We start from the raw sequence: 19,672 nt of genomic DNA, 5'->3' as shown, positions 1-19,672 counted from the left end.
GGCTACTGAAAAATCTGGGCCTGAGATAGAATCATAGAGTTAGAAGAGACCACAAGAGTCATCCAGTCCAACTCCCTGCCATGCAGGAACTCATAATCAAAGCATCCCTGACATATGGCCATTCAGCTTCTGTTTAAAGACCTCTAAGGAAGGAGACTCCACTACACTCTGAGGGAGTGTGTTCCACTGTCGAACAGCCCTTACTGTTCATATCCTTTATCATATCACCTCTTAACCTTCTCTTCTCCAGGCTAAACATACCCAGTTCCCTAAGTCATTGCTAAGATTTTAGTATTGGCTCAGAATAATAGTAAGAAAAAGAGGGAGGAAGAGGAAGAGGTGGTGGGAAGGAAGGAAGGAAGGAAGGAAGGAAGGAAGGAAGGAAGGAAGAGGGGGGGAAGGAGAGGGTTTTTAAAAATGTGTTTCATTGCCATGTTTCATCCAAGTCAAGTAACTGAAGCAGCTTGTGTGAACCGGGATGGCACCTGTTCTGAATTAAAGCCAGAGGAATAACAGAAAGAATGAGACCCAAAATGAAGCCTGAGCACTAGTGATGTAAAGGATTCTCGTCAAAATTCGGTAAACACACAAAATATATGTTATTCAAAGATTTCATAAGCTTTTTAAAGAGAATAAATTATTAGCACTTCTTGATCAACAGCAAGACTTTTGGTTTTTAATCCTTTCCAAATGAAGTGAACTGACTGGACCTTTCAGCTGACAATTCAATGGCCAGGATTTACCTATTTTGCCTAAGCAAAGCTACCATTCATACTGGGTTTTACCAGAGGCTACTTCCTTTGTTAGGGTGAAGTCCCCCCATCTTTGCCCACAGCTTTGCTTTGAAAAACAAAAGAGAACAAAAGGAGAGAGCATTTTGTGTGTAGGTGGTGGTGGATACTTTCAGACCTTCTCCCCTTTAGGTCATGTTCTCCCATTCAAATTCTCACAGAAGAGAAGAAGGGGGTGAGGGTGAAATCTTAGCATTGGAAGGGATTCCCATGGGTCATCTAGTCCAATCCCTTTCTACCATGAAGGAATACCTAGGATTTTAGTGTTGGACTTGGAGGCTGAGAGCATGTGAGTTTCTATGGTACAGTGGGAGGATAGAGTTCTAATCCCAGCTCATCATGTAAATCCACCGGGTGACGTTGGGTAAGCCACACTCTCTCAGACTCAGGGACATTCTAAACTCTCCTTGCCAAAAGAAAAATCATGAGAGGTCTGCCTTAGGATCACCATGAGAGAGTGAGTGTGCAGAGGTGGGTTTGTCATGTCCTGCCTCTGAGGCTGAGAATTCTAGGTATTCCTTCATGGTAGAAGGGGGTTGGACTAGATGACCTCTGGGATCCCTTCTAATGCTAAGATTTCTCCACGGCAGAATTCCTGCTTGGCAGAACAGCATTGCCATTTGCCACCCCACCCTGCCCCCTTCTTCTCTTCTGTGAGGGTCACACTTTCTCAGCCTCAGGGGAAGCCCACGGCACAACTCCTCTTTATGCCAAGAAAACCCTGTGATAGGTTTGCCTTAGGATCACATCCTCCACTGCCATCCTGATATTGAACAAGGAGTCAGACTACATGTCCTCTAGGATCCTATGTATTCCTTCATAGCAGAAAGGGGTTGAACTGGATGGTCCTTGAGGGTCTCCCCAACTCTACCATTTCTTATTGGGACTGTAACCAAGGTTTATTTGCTGAGATTGGTGTGTGGGTGTGTGTTTTGTGCCTTCAAGTTTTTTCAAGTGGAGGGATGTTCTTTAAACCTCTGCCAAACTTCCTTTTGATACGCTAATTGAGTTTGAAATGCACCAATTAAATTATCACCAACACTTGTCATTGGGGAAATCTGTGACAATATAACCTTATGAAAGTGAGACTTTTGAAACGAATATTTTATTTTATTTTGAAATCGCATCTAGGTCTCAATGGACAAAAAAATTGGTTTGTCACAACACTACGGAGCCCTCTTAGTGATGTAAATTTGCTTTGCGAATTGTGGATTTCTTGGTCCCTTTAATTGCTTTCTGTAAGAGCTGAGAGATGTGTCACCTGATCCCCTGGATGTGAGAATTTACAGATGGTTCCCTTGCAAATGAATGAAAGGGGTGGGAAATTCCTTTTGAAGCTAGATCTTCTGGAGAAGAAGTGACCAGTGGGGTCCCACAGAGCTCTGTCCTGGGCCCAGTGTTATTCAACATCTTTATCAATGACTTGGAGGACAAAATTGGGGGCATACTTATCAAATTTGCAGATGACAGTAAATTAGGAAGAATAGGTAATGTCCCAGGGGACAGGATCAAGATTCAAAATGACCCAAACAGACTAGAAAACTGGGCCAAAGCTAACAAAATGAAATTCAACACAGAGAAATGTAAGGTACTGCACTTAGGGCAGAAAAATGAAATGTGTAGATATAAGATGGGGAACACCTGGCTTAAGGAGACATATATGTGTGAAAGGGATTTAGGAGTCCAAGTAGATCACATGTTGAACATGAGTCAACAGTGCGATGCAGCAGCTAACAAGGCCAATGCAATTTTAGGCTGCATCAATAGAAGTATAGTGTCTTCTAGATCAAGGGAAGTAATAGTGCCACTCTATTCTGCTTTGGCCAGGCCTCACTAGGAATATTGTGTCCAGTTCTGGTCCCCATAATTCAAAAAAGATATTGAAAAACTGGAGCGTGTCCAAAGGAGAAAGGCCTGGAAACCATGCCCTATGAGGAAAGTCTCAGGGAGCTGGGGATGCTTAGCCTGGAGAAGAGAAGGTTAAGAGGTAATATGATAGCCCTGTTTAAATATTTGAAAGGATGACATGTTGAGGAGAGAGCAAGCTTGTTTTCTGCTGCTCCAGGGACTAGAACGGGGAACAATGGACGCAAGCTACAGGAAAAGAGATTCTACCTCAACATTAGGAGGAACTTCCTGACAATAAGGGCTGTTCGACAGTGGAACAAATTCCCTTGGAGTGTAGTGGCGTCTCCTTCCTTAGAGGTCTTCAAACAGAGGCTGGATGGCCATCTGTCGTGGATGCTTTGATTGAGATTTCCTGCCTGGCAGAATAGGGTTGGACTGGATGGCCCTAGTGGTCTCTTCCAACTCTACGTTTCTATGATTCTAAAGGCATCAGTCCCATAAAAATGCAGGGGTGCAAAAGGGTGTGGATTTTCACACACTAGTGAAGGTAAAGTTGTCTTCCCAATGAAGTGTTGAAATTGTGTGTTGTTACTCTTTTTGCAATGACTGGATTCAAATTTGACAAGCTAAAACAGAAAGTGTCCCACAAAGGAGGGGGAAGGGGAGGTATCTTCGTATAGTTTGGTCTACAAGTCTTATTGCTAGAAGGAAGATTGTGGGAACTGCAGTCTAAAAATTTTCCAAGCTCTTATTTTCTTTCTTGACCCTGCTGTCTTCAACACAGGCCCTGGTGGAATAGAAAATGTATTGGAAGTGCATTGCTTCATTACATATTGTCCTAATTGCAGAGGGATCCCTTACCCAGAGAAGCTACGTTTTCGTAATTGTCCAGCATGACATCCTCGTAAAGAGCCCGCTGGTTTGGATCCAGGAGGTCCCATTCCTCATCAGTGAAATACACGGCCACCTCCTCAAAGGAGACCAGGGGCTGAAAGGAGGGAGAAATGTTTAACTACAGCCTCTTTTACATGTCCCCCATTACAGAGAGAAACAATCCCAGTTTGACAGGGGGTGAGATAACCAATGACTCTGTGTACACTCAATCCTGGCTCAGGACCCTGGGAGACCAGGGTTTGAATCCCTACTTGAAAGCCCCACTGGGTCACTTTTGGCAAGTCACACTCTCTCGGGCCTCAGAGGCAATGACAAAATTCTTTCAAAGAATAACTTGTCTAAGAAAATCCCAGGAGAGGGTGGCTATAATTTGGAGCTGAGGACTTGGAGTTGACATATACCAAGTTCACACATAACAAGAGAGACACTATGATGTAGTTGTTTGATTGTTAAAGGCACATAACAACTTAGTTTATACTGTGAAGTCTAGTTTGTAGTTTGAGGCCAGGCATGTAATGGGCAGCTTGATATGTAGTTTGACATTTGGTGAAGTGGTTTGAATTTTAGCTTAGGGATCTGGGGATCAGGGTTTGAATCCCAGCTCAAGTATGGAAACGTACTTGGGCAAGTTCTGCTCACTCAGCCTCAGAGGAAGGCCTGGCAAACCCCCGCTGAACAAACTTTGCCAAGAAAAATCTATGACAGTTTCCCCCAAGGGTTGCCATTTATTGGAAACAACACAAAGGCACACAATGACAACAAACACGGGTTCAGTCTGCCTTGTCCGAAATGCTTGGGACCAGAAGAGTTTTGGTTTTTTCCTTCTGATTTTGGAATATTTGCATAGTGAGACATTTTAGAGATGGGACCCAAGTCTAACTATGAAATTCATTACTGTTTTGTATATTTGTTTGCTTGTTTGTTTTCAGTATGTTTTCTGCTGCTCCAGAGACTAGGACACAATGGATGCAAAATACAGGAAGAGAGATTCCACGTAAACATTAGGAAGAACCTCCTGATGGCAAGAGTTGTTTCACACATGAACTCTGAGTGCAATATACTTCCTCTGAGACTGTTGGAGTCTCCTTCTTTAGAGGTTATTAAACAGAGGCTGGATGGCCATCCATTGGAAGTGCTTGGCCGATAGGGGATGGAATGGATGGTCCTTGGGGGTCTCTCGCAGCTCTAGGATTCAATGATATATCTTATACCAATAGTTCTGAAATGGTGGGGTGGAATCCCCAGAAGGAATGCAAGAGTTCCTCAAAGGGTAGTAAAAATTGTGGGAATTCATCTTCCTCTTCCCAAACTTTTTTAATGTGTAAAACTTACACATATGTTAAGTTAAATACTTGAATAAAACTGTTCGTATTTGAACGATGTTATTTCCTTATAGCACACAGTCAGCTCTTCTTATCCAAGCAGGATCTGGACTCCTGCCCCCATGGATAACAAAAAATGCAGGACCTCAAATCCCATTGTTCCTAATTGTGGCGCAATGTGCACATGGCCATTGGGGACAACAGGGCTTGCCATCCACGGATGCTCAGGTCTGTGGATGGCAAACCCACAGATGGCGAGGCCTCACTGTACATGAATCTGTAAATGGAAATGCATACACTAAATTAAAAAAAATATTTTCATCTTATATTACAGTGAGGGGGTGACACGATATCCACATGTAGATGTAAAAGGGGAGTCCCAAGGGTAAAAGGTTTGAGTATCACTGCCTTACACACATAGCCTGAAAGTAATTTTATACACAATATGTGCATGAAACAAAGTTTGTATACAGTGAAACATTAGAAAGCACCTTTGTTTGGGCACTTTTGTAAGTTTTTAATTGTTCACTTGGACTTCTGAATAATAATAATAATAATAATAATAATAATAATAATAATAATAAATTTTATGTTTATACTGCCTCTCCCACAGGATCCATTCTGGATACCAAAAAAGCAGGACCTCAACTCCCGTTCTCCTTAATGCACAACGTATGTGCGGCCACTGAGAACAACGGGGCTTGCCATCCCAGATCAGCCTGCGGATACAGAGGTCTGACTGTACTGTGCTTTTAAACTGTAAGCTCTTTTGAGTCCCAATGGGGGGGGGGGGGAAGTGGGATAGAAATAAATATAAGAATAAAATATTATGATGTCACTATCTCATGTGGGCAATTTTGGAGTATTTCGGAATTTCGGATAAGGGAGACTCAACCTATATGAGAGATTAATGGAGTAAAAGAGAGAAGTCCATCTTACTTGGCCAACTTGATCTCTCCTGCCACTGTCAAGATTCAGGGAGACAGCCGCTTGTTCTGTTCCACCTCCAAAAAGGAATGGTTTCAATCCAGCCTCTAATGCCATTGGTCTTCCTGCGGGTGAGACAGAGGGAAGAGGTATAAGCAATACCACTTTTAGGGGGCACTTAGAATACAGGGGAACCTGAGACTCATAACTGAGAAATGATGCCTCTGTGCAGCCTGTTGTAAGGGGATTAGTAAACTATTGGCATTTGCACCACTTGGCTTTTGTGGTTTAAATCAGTTGTTTGGGGAGCAGGGGTCCATTTTACCTTCCGGTCCCTCTTCCATGGGCCACAGTCCCATCTACAGCAAGCCCCAAATTCTTCTGCTTTCATTTGCTTTTGAAGCCCTTCTCAAAATGGCAACAGGACATGGCCTCCCATCCTTCTCAGGCATTTTAGATAAAGGAGACTCATCCAGAATTAGGACTAGGCTTTTAAAAACTCCCCGCTCCCAGGTTTGTTTTCAATAGGAGCAGCTGAATTAGCCTTAGTTCCCGCAAAGAAAGAACAAAGAACAGAAACAATAACCCAAAGGGGAGTGAAGGGAAACCCTGACATGGCTTCACATCACACTGCTGTTTCTTATCTTTCCTGGTGCTATGGAAATTCCTCCAAAAGTGCTAGTTGTCATGCTGAGGATTATGTAGTATATTTTGTTCTCTACAACACCAAGAACCTGGGGAATGGGTGATGTGACAAGAACTAGGGAGTGGTTGTTTCCCTTACAAGAGGCTGCACATAACTAACAGACAGCTAGAAGTTTTGACTTCATTATTAGTTTCATGGAATTGAGTGTGTGCTTTGCAACAGTGACTTGGCAACTTTGGCAAACTGTATTAGAAAGTACGATCCCATGGCTCAGGGCTCCCGTTATTTTTTTGGATTCTGGTCTGTCAGGGTGGGAGATGTAAGTGCATCTCTTTCCCTAAATAAAGCTGGCTCTTTCATTCACTTGCATGGGCTGCTCATCTTTTCTGGTGTGGCTGTGTAAAATGGAGTCTGGTGAAAGAAAAAGTTGTCCCTGGTTTTATTTTAGAGGGAAGCCTTCAAGTGGTCCCAAGGGTGTTCAAAATAGTTGCTTACTTCTGCAAGACTTATCTGACCTGGTTGTTTGATTTTGCATGTGCGTATTGCTAGTTTTGGATAAAACGTTTGCCCAAACACACAGAACTGCCTTTGGCTTTTTGCAGAGTGGGAAAGTATCCTTCATTCCATGTTATTCTGACTCTGGTCCCAAAGTTTCTGTTAAGGAAGCAATGCCCTGGGACGGCTCTTGTTCATGAAATGAAGTATGCCTGTGCTATGTAAAATGGGATGGGAAACCGTAAACCGGCTTATTGATACTTTCAGAAAAAGAAATAATGGTGTGAAGCTGAAAAAGTGTTTAACTTTTCTCCTGGGAACTGTCTTGTCCTTTTTATGGATGAAGGAACCTTCAGGAATGGTGAGAGAAGAGAGAGAAAGAGAGGAAGGAAGGAAGGAGAATTTGGGGTGGAGCGGGAAGGGCAAAAATGAGAGTGCTTTTGGAATGAACTGAAGAGATCCCTAAAAACCAGCAGCTTCCACAGACCTCCCAGTATGGGACTGAAAGAATGTCTCACAATACAAGTGGAAACAATATTTAGCCTAAACAAATAAAGAATTTTTAAAAAGCCATCAAACAAACAAATCCAAGTAAAACATTGATTTAAAACCATTTGAAACACAGATTGCCATGGTGTTTTTAATTAACTAGGACAACATTTTGATTCTTGCGTTAGCAGAAATAACAATGGTTATTATCCTCCCATCCACACACTGCAATTTACAGAAGGAGTTGTTCCTACAACTGCTTTTGTTTTTTAAAAATATGTAAGTAGTAATACGCAGAAGGTTTTTATATGCAGTATGTCCTCCCTTATAAGCAGGACTAGTACCCACAATTTCACTTACCTGCATCCAAAAAACTAAGGTCTTTTGGGGCATTTGGAGATCCTCTAGCGCAACTCAATGGTCAATTTCCAGGGGATACGTTCTCAGACTTACAGTGGATAATGAAAATGGCAGCTAATAGCGAACACTATATTTCTGCTAGAAGTTGACCATAGAGTTACACTGGAAGACCTCCACATGCCTAGAAAGAACACCCCTCAGCATCTGGAGGTCCTCCAGCATGACTCTATGGTCAACCTCCTCCAAAATATAGGTTTTGCTATTATCTGTAATTTTCACTATCTACAGTATGGGAACATATTCGCTGGGAATATGGGAGTCGAAATAAACATATAATTTAACATTTCCAATATTCTGTTTTGCTTTTTATGAGTTTGATTGAATTTTACTGAATTTTATTGTATTTTACAGGATTTTGGGTTTTATAAAAAATACCCACCGAGATGTATCATGCCCCTTAAGAAGCTTCCTGATCCAACCAATGAAACCTGAAGGCCCGCCTAATAAACATGCACAACACAGAGAGAGCGGACTGAGTTCAATAGACCTGGGGCAGACACCCAGAAGGCCCTCTCCAATCTCCTCACCTGATAAGTCTGTGAGGCTGGTGGGCTGGAAAGCAAAGCCCTCCACTGCGGATCACAAGACTTGGGTGGATTCATATGAGGAGTTACAGGTTTTCAGACTTTCTTGGGGAGGAAGCACTGGGGGGGGGGGAAGAGTCTTTGACATCTCTTGCCCTTCCAATGTGCAAGGAAGAGAAAGAATATCTCAGGAAAACTGCATCAAAATTTAACTATTGTTCAATCAACTTGATTGAATGAATCAAGTCAACTTCTGACTTTATGAACATGAGACCATATTATACAAGTCTGCAGAACTGAGGGTCATAAAAACTTTTTTTAAAATGTATGCTGGTTGTATAGGAATTTGGTATTCTAAATCCAAAAAATGGCCTCAGATTTGACTTGCTTTGACATTTCTGTGTTGTAACAAATGACTGAAGGAAATTATTCTGCCAAGAATTATCCTGCAAAGGGTAAGAAAGGGGTTAAAGTCTTCTCAAAGACTTTTAAAAGATGTTAATCGACTGATACGTTCAAAACACTCAAAGAAATCTCACTGGGACATTAGAGTCAAAGATGAATCACAACAGAATCAATTTTTAAAAACTGAATTTGTAAAAGAATGGTGTGTGGTACAACATTTGCGTTGTGTTTTTCAAATTCCGCACCCCCAAAAAACATTAAAGCAGCTACAATATTAGAAATTAGTTTGATACAACACCGAGGTGCATGAAACAAAGTTGTATACAGTAAACATTAAAAGCACCTGTTTGGGCACGTTTTGTAAGTGTTAATTGTTCAACGGGTTGACGTCTGAATAATAAAGAAGAATACTACTAGTAATAAATCAACCTTTTTATGTGTCTACTGCCCTCCACCCAGGATCCATGCATGGATCCCAAAAAAGCAAACCTCCACCACGGTCGCCGTTAAGGCCCCACGAGTGCGCCACTTGAGAACAAGCGGGGCTTGCCGCGCCACGATCAGCCGGCGATACGAGTCCTGACTGTCGTGCTTGTAAACTGGGAGCCTGTGGTCCCAGTTGGGGGGGGGGAAGTGGATAGAAATAAGATAAAAAAAAAGCTTATGAGGTCACTATCGCAGTGGGCAAGGTTGAGTATTCGGAATTTCGGTAAGGGAGACTCAACCTATTGATGAGCGAGGAATGAATCAAAACGAGAGAAAGTCCAGCTTACGACGACTGTGGCCAACTTGAGCGCGCCTGCCACTGTCAGATTCGGCAGACAGCCGCTGTTCTTTCCACCTCCAAAAGGAAGGTTTTCAAGACAGCACGCGAATGCCATTGGTCCTTCCTGTGGGGGAACAGAGGGAGAGTATAGCAATACCAGTTTATTAGGGGGCACTTAGAATGACAGAGGGGCACCTGAGACCCATAACTGAGGAAATGAATGGGCCTCTGTGCAGCCTGTTTGTAAGGGGATATAGACTATTGGCATTTGCAACCACTTGGCTTTTGTGGTTGAAATCATTGGTTTGGTGAGGCAGGGGTCCATTTTTACCCTTCCGGTCCCGCTTCCATGGGCCACAGCCCCATCTACACAAGCCCCAAATTCGTCTTGCGGTCATGTGCGTTTTGAAGGCCCCGTCTCAAATGGCAACAGAACTGGCCTCCCCTCCTGCCAGGCTTTTAGATAGAGGAGACCCATCCAGAATAGACTATGGCCTGTTTAAAACTCCCTGCGCCCAGGTTTGTTTTCCAATATGATACACTGAATTAAGCTTCGTTTCCCGCCAAGAAAGAACAAGCACAGAACAAATAACCCAAAGGGAGTGAAGGAAACCCTGTACAAATGGCTTCACTCACACTGCTTGTTTTCGTTATCTTTTCCTGGTTCTAAGGAAATTCCTCCAAAAGTGGCTAGTTTTCATGCTGAAGGATAGTAGTATATTTTGTTCTGCTACAACACCAATGAACCTGGGGAATGGTGAAATGTGACAAGGACTAATTTAGTGTTTTTTCCGCTTACAAGAGGCTGCGACATAACTCACATACAGCTGAGTGTTGACTTTCATTATTACTTTTTCACATTGATTGTGTGTTTGTGCTTATTCAACATTTACTTGTGCAAAGTTTGTCACCTACTATTATAAAGTACAGGATCGCCGCCAGCAAAGAGTAGGAAAGACGTACGGCCCTCCCCTGCCTCAGAAAGAATCATGCTCCCACCCAAACTGCGCCCATCCAGTACTCCGCGACCATCCCTCCGCCTCCACAAGATTATCTCAGTTCTCCCATTATTTTTTTTGATTCTGGTTCCTTTCAGGTTTGTGATACTTAATTTCATCTCTTTCCCTAAATAAATCTGGACTCTTTCATTCACTTGCATGGGTCTGCTCTCTTGTCTGGTGTGGCTGTGTAAAATGGAGTCTTGTGAAAGAAAAAGTTGTCCCTACGGTTTTTTTTTAAGGGAAGCCTTCAAGTGTTCCCAATTTAGCAAAATAGGTTTGCGTTACTCTTCCTGCAAGACTTATCTGACCTGGTTGTTTTGATTGTTTTGCTGTGCGTATTTGATAGTTGTTGGATAAAACGTTTGCCCAAACACACAGAACTGCCTTTGCTTTTTTGCAGAGATGGGAAAGTAATCGCTCGTCCATGTTTATTCTGACTCTGGCCAAAGTTTCTGTTAAGGAAGCAATCCCTGGGACGGCTCTTGTGCATGAAATGAAGTATCCTGGGCTATTATGTAAAAATGATTGAAACCGTAACCCGCTTATGGTACTTTCAGAAAAGAAATAATGGGGTGAAGCGTGAAAAAGTTTGTTAAACTTTTCTCCTGGGACTGTCCCCGTGTCATTTGTTAGTGATGAGGACCTTCAGGATGGGAGGAAGAGAGAGAAAGATGGAAGGAGGAAGGAAGGAAGAGAAGGAAGGAATGAATGAAGGAAGGAAGGGAATTTGGGTGTAGCGGGAAGGGCAAATGAAGGCCTTTGATGAACTGAAGAGATCCCTAAAACCAGCAAGCTCCACAACTCCAAGTAGGGGACTGAAAGAAGGTCTCACAATCAGTGGAAAACAATATTTAGCCTAACAAATAAAGAATTTTTTTAAAAAGCCATCAAACAAACACATCCATTAAACATTGATTAAAACCATTGAACACAGATTCATGGTGTTTTTAATTAACTAGGACAACATTTTGATTCTCTGCGTTAGCAGAAATAACAATTGGTTTATTATCCTCCCCTCCAGCACACTGCAATAGGACAGAAGGAGTTGTGTCCTACAACGGCTGTTTGTTTTTTAAAAAGATGGAAGTAGTAATACGCAGAAGTTTTTTATATGCAGTAATGTCCTCCCTTATAAGCAGACTAGTACCCCCACAATTTTCACTTACCTGCATCCAAAAAACTAAGGTCTTTTGGGGCAGTTGGAGAGCCGCTAGCGGCACTTCAATGGTCAATTTGCTCAGGGATACGTTCTCAGACTTAACAGTGGATATGAAAATGGCAGCTAATAGCGAACAACTATTGTCTGCCTAGAAGTGGACCATAGAGTTACACTGGAAGACCTCCACAATGCCTAAAAGACAACACCTCAAGCAGCTGGAGTCCTCCAGCAATGACTCTAGGGTCAACCTCACCAAAATTAGTTTTTGCTATTAGCTGTAATTTTCACTATCTACATAGGGAACATAGGCGCTGGGAATAATGTGAGTCAAATAAACATATAAGTTAACATTTCAATATTCTGTTTTGCGTGTGATATGAGTGTGGATTGATTTTACTGAATTTTATTGTATTTTACAGGATTTTGGTTGTATAACAATACCCACCGAGATTATCAGGCCCATTAAGAAGCTTCCTGATGCCAACCAATGAAACCTGAAGGCCCGCCTAAGAACATCACAACACAGAGAGACGGACCGGGAGTGCAATAGACCGGGGTCAGACACCCAGAAGGGGTACCCACTCCAATCGCCTCACCTGATAAGTCTGTGAGGCTGGTGGGATGGAAAAGCAAAGCCCTCCACTGCGGATCACAAAACTTGGGTGGATTCATATGGAGGAGTTACAAAGTTTGTCAACTTTCTTGGGAGGAAGCACTGGGGGGGGAGAGTCTTTGACAGCTCTTGCCCTTCCAAGTGCAAGGAAAGAAACGAAATCCAGGAAACTGCATCAAATTGAACTATGGTTGCAATCACTTGATTGAAGGAATCAAGTCCAACTTCTGACTTATGAAACAAGAAGACCAAATAGACAAGTCGGGCAGAACTGGGGTCATAAAAACTTTTTTTTAAATGTATGTGGCGCTGTTTGTATAGAGTTGGTAGTCTAAATCCAAAAAATGGCCTCAGATGTGACTTGCGTTGACATTTCTGATGTTGTAACAAATGACTTGAAGGAAATTATGCTTCCAAGAATTATCCTGCAAGGGTAAAGAAAGGGGTTAAGTCTTCTCAAAAGACTTTTTAAAAGATGTTAATCGACGATACGTTCAAACACAACAAAGAAATCGCACTGGGACATTAGAGTCAAAGATGTGAAATCACAACAGAATCAATTTTTAAAAACTGAATTTTAAGAATGGTGTGTGGTACACAACATTTGCTTTGTTTTTTTCAAATTCCGCACCCCAAAAAAAATTAAAGCAGCTACAAATATAAAGGAAAATTCCCCTGCACAAGCTGTCTCATGGTAAACTCAGGGCTGGTGGCTCCCTTATCAATCAATCATCAACCTGTGAGAAGTCAAGGCTTTCATGGCAGGCATCCATATTTTTGTTTTTTGCGGGCTTTGGGGCGATGTGGGCCATGTTCGTATAAGATTTATAACTGACGTTTCACCAGCATCTGGGCTGGCATCTTGCGAGGGATGCTGACCTGGAAGAGGTATGACAGGGAATCACTCTCCTTACCCAAGGAGCACACAGTATATGAGACCCACTCTCTACCCTGTCAGCACTCTCTAAAGAGTGTCAGCCACATATGGCTGGCCTAAACGTCAGAAATAAACCTCTTCGAGAACATGACTCATAGCTTCTGAACCTTTGCCCTGCCTGGGTAGGGAAATTCACAGAAAGGACTACTTGCTTTCATTAGGTACGTTCCGAACGCTACACGAGATGCCTGCATTGGCCATATTTTCTCTAAGCATGACCTTCTTGTAAAGACCCTCTCCGCTGGAATCCAAGGATCTTCGACTCCCCGGTGAAAGACCATCCTCAGGGTAGATCAGATGCTGAAAGGATGGAGAAAAGTCGCTTGGTTAAATAGTCCTCCTCCTTTACATAATGCTCCCTTACACAGAGAAATAATCCTCCTCACCACCCCCCATTTGTCACAGGACGGGCCCGTGCGTCCTTGGGTCAGTGTATATGGTGATCTCAAGTAGTGATATAGAGCAAAAATGTCCGCCTGATCACAGATGCGGCATTACAAGGTCTCTGCAAGAAAAACGGAGCCAGACATCTTTTTGCTTTTAAGGCCTCAGTGCCATAAACGCAAGGTGCAAGAGGCTTGAAACGTTCCAATGAAGGTAAAGCTCTCTTGCCAATGAGTTGTTGAGCTGTGGTTGTTTTTGCAATGACTGGTTCAAATTGCAAACTAACAGAAAAGTACCAGGAGAACGGGGGGGTGAGGGGTGTGCTTGTACAGTTTATGAGGGAGATCGAAAGCTGCAGCCAACCAATCCGATCTTGAAGCTAGCAAGATCAGTCCATTTGTCTCAACTTAGTGCGTTGAGGTCAAACTTACCTCAAATTATGCATGGTAGATAAACCTTACCTCAACTTCAGATGTCGTTTTACTAACTATGGGTGTTGAGGTAACGCCTTTACCTCACTTTTGGTAATGTTCGAATTAAAACTACCCGCACTTAGGTGGGTTGAAGTAAAACCTTTTACTCAACGTAAGTTCCTGGTGCAAAACAAATAAGAGTTCTTGGAAATCAGTGTCATCCGCCAACAAAAGGGCCTGTGGCCTCACCAAAGATGAGCCATTTGGATGCAAGGGTGTATCTTTTTATTGTGTTGCAAGGCTGTTTAATTCCTGATTCTGACGGATCTCCATTGCCAAATGGCAGAAGGGGAGGTGCCTGCCTGAAAAAAATACCTTGATACATCTGAATTGAGAACAGAACACAGAAAACCTGGAGGCTCACTAGATTCTCATTTTGAGAGCTGGGATGCGGGCTTTGCAGTTACTCTCTTGCTCAGGAACAAAGAGGAGGGAAGGTAGGGAGGCGGCTTTTTTGCAAATCCCATCATTCCTCCCCCTCATCCCACATCTTTTTCCTTTCCGGAGGAAGAGTCTGTGGAACTCCAAAGCTGGCACAACTCCCAGTCCTCTTTCTAAGAAAGTTGCGCCTCTGTGGATGCTGGGCTGCAGTATCCATCTCTGTTCAGGGAGACAGGGGAGCTTTTTGCACTTCCACCCATTTCTCCCCCCCCCCTCCCATTTGCTTCGTTCCCTTTCCTGAGGAAGAGTCCTGGGCACTACAAAGCTGCGCAACTCCAGTTGCCCTTTCTCAGGCTGCCTGCTGTGGATGCGTGGCTTTGCGTATCCATCTCGGTTCAGGGAGACAGGGGAGCTTTTTGCACTTCCACTCCATTTACTCCCCCCCCTCCCTTTGCTTTTTCCCTTTCCTGAGGAAGAGTCCTGTGACACTACAAAGCTGGCGCACTCCCAGTTGCCCTTCTCAGTGCGGCCCGCTGTGGATGCTGGGCTTTGCGTATCCTATCTCTGTTCAGGGAGACGGGGAGCTTTTGCATTCCACTCCATTTCTCCCCCCCCCCAATTTGCTTCTTTCCCTTTCCTGAGGAGGAGTCCTGTGACACTACAAAGCTGGCACAACTCCCAGTTGCCCTTTCTCAGTGCTGCCCTGCTGTGGATGCTGGGTTTTGCAGTATTCTCTCTCTCCTCAGGGGATAAAGTAAAAATGTTATTATTATTGCAATACCCTTATTTCTTCCTCCCTCCCTCCACCCTCTGCCTTGGTCCCCCATGCCCAATGGAGACAGTCCCAACAGGACACAGGGTTTTCCAAGGAACAGGAAGGTGATTTTTTTTGGGGGGGGGAGCTTGCCACATATACTCCCTCCCTTCAGATTGCATCCCCTTTCTCCCCACATTTCTCGCAAAACCACCAGAGCTTGCAGATGTACCTCTCTTCATCCAGTGCACAACCCTTTTGATGCTGTTTCTCTCTAAGAAGCTGAAGAGACCCCTCCCCTTTCCTGCCCCTTCTCTCCCCCCAAATCACCCCACCGATATTTCCTTCCTTACTAGCGCTCCTCCCCCCTTTTCCTCTCTCTCTTTCAAATAGATATGCCTTGCCATTCTGTGTACTTTGACCTTCTGTTGGTGGGTGCTTTCCATTCTTTCTTCTGCCTGAACATGAGCCCAGCGGTGCGATGCCCAGCAAAGAAGGTGAATGCAATTTAGCCCTCGATTAAAAGCATAAGTTTCCAAATCGAGGGAAGTCATAGCCTTGGATTAGTAGTCAGGAGACGAGTGGAAGGAATCCTTATCTAAATATGGGAGTGGTGTGGCCAAGACAGCATTGGAAGAAGAAAAAAAGAAGGACCCTAGAAAAACTTTAAATTAATAAAATTGTATTATAAAGATAAATGCAATTTCTACAATTTCAGCCACAGAAACCAATGTGATTATCGAGAGGGGGATACTTGCTCATGGTCCAGACGTGGCGCTTGCCTTCTTTGCTTAACCTCTATCCATGCTTGGCCTTGCTCAATAGACGGAACACGTGCCTCACCATCCTCTGAAGGCAACCCCTCTGCCTTTTCCCTCCCCATCTGCATCACTGTTCTCTCTAACATCTCTGTTAGATCAAGAGTGACACAATCCCCAGGGAGTTTTCTATTCTTTCTTTCTGAACTGGCTGGTTCAAGACAGGCTCCCTGAATTGGGGCTTTTAAAAACAAAGGTTGGATGGGCATCTGTCACAAGTGAGGGCTTGGATCGTGTCTTCCTGCAGGCAGAAGGGTGTTGGATTGGGATGACCTTTGGGGATCATTCCAACACGAGATTCTATGTATTCTGCATAGCAGAGGGGGGTGGGATAGAGGGCCCTTGCGGATGGGATCCTGCTGGGAATACTCTAGGATCCTAGGGATCCTGCATTAGGATGGCCCTTGGGGTCCCTTCCTACTCTAGGATCCGTGTATTCCTGAAGGCAGAAGGGGGCTGGATTGGATGCCCTTGGGGGCTCCCTTCCACTCCAGGTTCCCAGGGTTTTGCCTAAGGGGAATTGCAAATCCATCCCCCCAGCCACCGATCTTTCCCCCCTCCCCTCCCCATCATCACATGGGTGGGCTTCCCCCCACTCCACCACCCCCAAACTTTTTCCCCCTTCACCTTTTCCTCCACTAATATTTGTTGCCGAAATCTGCTTCTGGCAACTGGCCAAAGGAGGTCCATTTGTTGCTTTTTGCCTTGGAGATGCAAGGAAGAAATCCCTTGCCCAAATGTGCCCTTCTAGGAAACGCAGCCCAGTTCTACTCCTCTCTTCTTGGCTCCTCAATGGGAAAAAGAAAAAAAGAAATGAAATAGTATCTTCTCTCATGGCAGGCTTAGAAGGGTGCCCCAGTGGTGGCAAGGAAAGGTGCATCCCTGGCTCCATCCAACAACCTTAGTTACATGTCCAAGGCATAAGCAGAGGGGCACCTGAGAATGCAAGGTCTTCTGCCCAAGGAAGGGTTCTGCAGTCCTCCTAGGACAGAGATAGCCTGTTAGAAGACTTTAATCCCTTTCTTATTCTTTGCAGGAGTGCCTTTCAGTCACATATTGCAAAATTATTATTACTGTTTAGATTATTGTATTACCTTTGAACAGTGTTTCATATGAGGAAATTAAAGTTGTGGAAACCTTTATGGACTTTAACCCATTCTTATTCTTTGCAGGATAATCTTTGCAGGATTGTTTCCTTCATTCACATATTGCAAATAAACAACAACAACCTCTAAATCCCTACAGCGTGTCCAGGAAGGTGGAAATCTTCTCTCCCGTTCTTTGAATGTTACCATTCTAAATGCAGGTTCGTGTCCATTTAGCTCAGAATAGGATAAAGAGTTGGAAAAGAACCCCAAAGGTCATCCAGACATTCCTTTCATCCTGGGAGAGAGTGACCAGTGGGGTCCGCAGGGCTCTGTCCTGGGCCCATGTCGTTCAACATCTTTCTCAATGATGATGACAGAATTGGGGGAACGTATCAAATTTTAGATGACACCAAATTAGGAGGAGTACATAATACCCAGAGGACAGATCAAGATTCAAAATGACCTGAATAAACAGAAAGCTGGGCCAAAGCTAACAAAATGAACGCAAAACGGAGAAATGTAAGGTACTGCATTAGGGCAGAAAAATGAAATGCACAGATTAGGATGGAGGACACCTGTCGAAGGAGACATATATATGTGTGAAGGAATCTAAGAGTCCAAGTAGATCACATGTTGAACTGAGTCAACAGTGCGATGCGCAATTTTAGGCTGATCAATAGAGTAAGTGTCTTCTAGATAAAGGGAAGTAATATGCCACTGTATTCTGCTTTGGCAGACCCCACCTGGAATAATATTGTGTCCAGTTCTGGTCCCCACAAATTCCACAGTTCAAAAAGGATATTGAGAAACTGGAGCGTGTCCAAGGAGAAGGGTCTGGAAACCATGCCCTATGAGGAAAGACTTAGGAGTTTGGATGTTTAGCTGGAGAAGAGAAGGTTAGAGTGATATGATAGCCCTAATAAATACTTGAAGGGAGGTCATATTGAGAGGGAGCAAGCGTTTTCTGTTGCTCCAGAGACTAGACCTGGAGCAATGGATTCAAACTTTTAATTGTTAGCTTTATTTATATAGCGTGTAGATTTACAGCAAAACAATAAAATGGATAAAGTGCATATACAGATAAAATACAACTACAGAAAAAGATTCCAGCTCAACATTAGGAGAACGTCCTGAGAGTAAGGGCTGTTTGACAGTGGAACACATTTCTTTGGAGATGTGGTGGAGTCTCCTTCCTTGGAGGTCTTTAAGCGAGAGGCGATGGCCATCTGTCACAGGGGATGCTTTGACTGAGAGTTGCCGCAGGCAGAAGGGGGTTGGACGGGATGGCCCTTCTTGGGGTGCTTCAACTCTAGGATTCCATGGTTCCTTTCCCTCTCCCTCTCTCCTTTAACTTTCACGAGAGAAAAGGGGAAAGTGGGAGAAAGGCGAGAGAAAACCAAGACATTTTAAAAGCGGCTGAGAAAAAGAGAAGCACTAGAATAGATTAATCACTCTGGAACCCAGAATAGTATTATGTAGTATATGCACGAAATTGGTGATAGGGAAGATGTTTATTAATGCTTACAGTCCATTAAGAGCCCCCCAACCCCCCAATCGCACCAAGGCCCCCTCCCCTCCGCATTGCCATTATCGGACCCCCCCCCCCCCGTAGTGAAAAAAAGAAAGCGCCTTCCTAACCCACAATAAAAGCCCACTTGGGGGCATCTCTTTCAGCTCTCTTGCCCCTTTTCGACCTTTCGCCTTTAGCCCCCCCTCCACCCCACACTGAAGCCGCGCTAGGAGTTATCTGAGAGTTCGCTCTCCTAACCCTTGGGGACTGAGTGGAAGTACCACTCTAGGAATCCAAACGCTCCCTTTCGCTAAACCTGGAGGACGAGATGAGGGAAGCCACCGCCCCCTTTGCGCGCTAGGATTCTAAGGGCGTCTGCTAACCTTTGGAGGACTGGTTGGGAGACTCCGCTTGGGAACCTGAGAGCTGGTCTCGCAACCCGGAGTGACTGGAAGACGCTCTAGGAATGGGTGCATGTCCGTTAACCTTGGAGGACGGACTTGAAGATGCCGCTCTAGGAAGCTCAGGCTCCTCTCTCTGACTCTTGAAAGCCTTCTTCTTTCTTTCTGTGAGTCTCAAAGGTGCTACGGAGACGTTTATCACACTAATGCTCTGTAAAAGAGGTACATTCCAGTGTGACTCCTCTAGCAGCCCCTGTTGCATGCTGGGATTGGCAGTTTTTAAGGAGCTGAACTCTCTGCCTGAGAATTCTAAATACCCCTCCTTAAAACTGCCAATCCCAGCTGCAAAGCAGAGGCGCTAGAGGAGTCACACTGGAATAGTACCTGCTTTAAGAGCTCGTCTGAAAACACCAAAGACTGATACGGTATGGACCTTGGAATGAAATTCTTTATTGCGGCCAAAGACCAGCATCAATTAAGATATAACCAGGAAACTAAAATAATACACAACAAAAAGATGGGATAAAAACCTGCCAACTAAATGTAAATAATTCGTTCCGTTACATGTAAAATAGCTTCAACTAAAAGAAAATAAACCTTATGGCTTCTGCCTTAAGAAATAAGAA

The 19,672-nt window shown here is 43.9% G+C and overlaps 1 protein-coding gene and 1 long non-coding RNA gene across 7 annotated transcripts in view; one reads left to right on the top strand and one right to left on the bottom strand.

Annotated features, from left to right (window-relative positions):
* LOC121923068 overlaps positions 1 to 9,018 on the top strand; it is a 35,127-nt gene extending 26,109 nt beyond the window's left edge. Inside the window, exons 3-4 of the long non-coding RNA XR_006102296.1 lie at positions 5,469 to 5,614; positions 8,184 to 9,018. This is a non-coding gene — a long non-coding RNA (uncharacterized LOC121923068). The remainder of the gene's footprint in view (positions 1 to 5,468; positions 5,615 to 8,183) is intronic.
* LOC121922948 (zinc finger BED domain-containing protein 4-like) overlaps positions 1 to 19,672 on the bottom strand; it is a 152,303-nt gene that overhangs the window by 8,366 nt on the left and 124,265 nt on the right. For 4 of the 6 annotated variants that reach the window (XM_042452909.1, XM_042452910.1, XM_042452912.1 and 1 more), the window contains 2 exons: positions 5,795 to 5,907; positions 3,501 to 3,627 (listed from right to left, as the gene is read on the bottom strand). The exons of 1 other annotated variant lie outside the window; for it this stretch is intronic. In XM_042452909.1, the coding sequence (XP_042308843.1) occupies positions 3,501 to 3,627; positions 5,795 to 5,907 (240 nt within the window). Of the gene's footprint in view, positions 1 to 3,500; positions 3,628 to 5,794; positions 5,908 to 19,672 lie in introns of those variants that run through there. One more of the 6 variants, XM_042452914.1, reaches the window with a different exon arrangement.

Source organism: Sceloporus undulatus, chromosome 2 (assembly GCF_019175285.1).
Source record: "Sceloporus undulatus isolate JIND9_A2432 ecotype Alabama chromosome 2, SceUnd_v1.1, whole genome shotgun sequence".
In the NCBI taxonomy this organism is placed as follows: domain Eukaryota; kingdom Metazoa; phylum Chordata; class Lepidosauria; order Squamata; family Phrynosomatidae; genus Sceloporus; species Sceloporus undulatus.
The sequence above is the reverse complement of the archived record's forward strand: the minus strand, read 5'-3'. Positions and strand labels throughout refer to the sequence as shown.